Source organism: Mastomys coucha, unplaced genomic scaffold, assembly GCF_008632895.1.
Source record: "Mastomys coucha isolate ucsf_1 unplaced genomic scaffold, UCSF_Mcou_1 pScaffold18, whole genome shotgun sequence".
Classification (NCBI taxonomy): Eukaryota; Metazoa; Chordata; class Mammalia; order Rodentia; family Muridae; genus Mastomys; species Mastomys coucha.
The window spans coordinates 82,861,261-82,863,655 of record NW_022196900.1 but is presented as its reverse complement, the minus strand read 5'-3'; the positions used below and the strand labels follow the sequence as shown (position 1 = coordinate 82,863,655).

General features: G+C 40.5%; 1 protein-coding gene across 2 annotated transcripts in view; it reads left to right on the top strand.

Moving 5' to 3' along the window:
• The window catches only part of LOC116096643 (protein argonaute-4), a 46,757-nt gene that overhangs the window by 18,965 nt on the left and 25,397 nt on the right, over positions 1-2,395 (top strand). For both annotated transcript variants that reach the window (XM_031378665.1, XM_031378666.1), the window contains exon 7: positions 50-137. In XM_031378665.1, coding sequence (XP_031234525.1) covers positions 50-137 — 88 coding nt within the window. The remainder of the gene's footprint in view (positions 1-49; positions 138-2,395) is intronic.

Sequence of the window (2,395 nt, the reverse complement as noted above, 5' to 3'; positions counted from 1 at the left end):
CCTCTCCCTCTCCCTCTCCCTCTCCCTCTCTCTCTCTCTCTCTCTCTAGGTCTTAAGGTTGAGGTGACTCACTGTGGACAGATGAAACGGAAATACCGAGTTTGTAACGTGACGAGACGACCAGCCAGTCATCAGACGTATGTGGATCACGTGTAAAATAACATGGGAGCCATACATGATGGTTTAGTCCTGTAATCTTTTAGATGAAACCGAGGCAGGAGGATTGCTGTGAGTCCAGCCTGAGCTATCCCAAGAGACCCTGTCTTAAAAAAAAGAAAAATCACAAAATGAAAGAAAAAGACAATGAAGGGAAACCCAAATTAACAGTAAAATTTGAGCTAGGCAGTGGTGGCACACACCTTTAATCCCAGCACTTGGGAGGTAGAGGCAGGAGGATTTCTGAGTTTGAGGCCAGCCTGATCTACAGAGTGAGTTCCAGGACAGCCAGGGCTACAAGGAGAAACCCTGTCTCGAAAAACAAAAAACAAACAAACAAACAAAAACAATAAAATTTGATACCAGTTTGATAACAGAGGAAGCTATTGAATATTGTTGGAGAAGATGGTACACGGTAGGATTTGTGATTTAGTTTACCTTCTGAACCAAGTATACTAAACATAGGTCAACTTGTATTTAAGAATGTAATCATCAGGGCCTGGAGAGATTCCCAGTCCATATAGCACCTACTCTATAACATGAGCACCTGAGTTTGGATTCCCATTACCCACATAAAAGCTAGGCATGGTGGGGAACATCTGTCATTCTAGTGCTGGTGGGGCAGAAATGGGAAGGTCCCCGAGCTTGCTGATCAGCCAGCCTAGTCACTGGGTGCTCTTTAGGTTCACCTAGAGACTCGGTCTCAAAAAGTAAGTTGCAGAGTGACAGAGGATGCTGCATCCTGGCCTCCACATATACACACATATGCACACACAAAAATGCACACATATGCTACATACATGTATATACAAACACAACTAAGACTTTTAAAAAGGAATATAATAATTGTAATCAATTACTATACTGTTATAATTCTCAGTACAAGATGACTCTACTAGGGTCTAGTCATCAAAGAGACCATCATGGGAAGACAGATAACTGCTTTGCATATTTGTGTAGTTGTCTCTCTCTTTATAGCTCGATGTTATTCTCCACTATTAGTGTCTGTCTCTAGCAGTGTGTTCTTTTTCTCTTGCTTAGTCTTGCTTTTCTAATCACACAACTTGTGGTGCATCGAGTACTGTGCCTAACTGAGAATCTGTATGGAAGTGCCTGTGCACTTACTGCATGTGGTAGATTCACTCTTGTCATCAGGATCACTAACCTCTTGTCTGACATGAAAGACTGGCTCTTAGCTCTCCTAAATAAATAGTGTTAAATATATATAAATCTTACATGATTTGGGTTATTCAGGAATTCTTCCCTTGTTATAATTTTGGGTCCATGGTATTCTCTCTTTCTTCTTCTCCTTCTTCCTCTCTCTCCCATGCCCCTTCCCCCCCACCCTGACTGTGTGTGTGTGTGTGTGTGTGTGTGTGTGTGTGTGTGTGTGTGTTTGTATTAGTATGTCATAGCATATATGTGGAAGTTGGAGGGTAACTTTTAGGAGTTAGTACTCTCTTTCTATGTGTGATCCATGGATTGAACTCAGGATATCGGGCTTGAAACGTGAGAGATTTTATTTTATTTTATTTTATACCTCCTAATCTATCTCCCTAATCTGTATATTTAGTCTTGTTGCCTCCAAACTACATAATTTGCTTTGCTTAGGAATCTCAAATTTTGGAGATCTAAAAATGTGGGCTCAATAACTATAGTCATTCATTTAGAAAAAGTTTATCTTGAGCAAATAAAATTATGTGGATGACTCCACGTGTACATCTCAGTAGCCAGCAAGATAGGTTGTAGTGAGGGCCCCATGGTTAGAAGAACTTGTTATTGTTATGGAAAATCAGGATACAATTCCTAGCACCCACAAGGTAGCTCACAGCTCTATGTAACTCAAGTTCCAAAGGATCAGTGGACCTCTACTGACCTCTGAGGCAACCGGCATGCACATGGTGGACGTAAATACATCCAGTATGGACTCAAACATAAAGTGATTCTCTTGTCTCTTCAGTACTAGGGTTTCAGGTGTGAGCCACCAGACCTAGATCTTTTGTGGAAAAAAAAATTTTTTTTAATTAAAAGGTTTTTTTCTTAGCTTCAACAAAAATTGAAATTTTATTGGAATTGCTCTGGTATAATACTAAAATGACTTCACTAGAAGTACTCAGATTTTTTTGGTGGTGGTGCTGGGGATTGAGCAAAAGGCTTTATGCATTCTGCAATACACCCTGTCACTGGCTTTACCCCTAGCCCTGACCCTTGTCCATTTTTTTTCACTGTTTATTTGCAT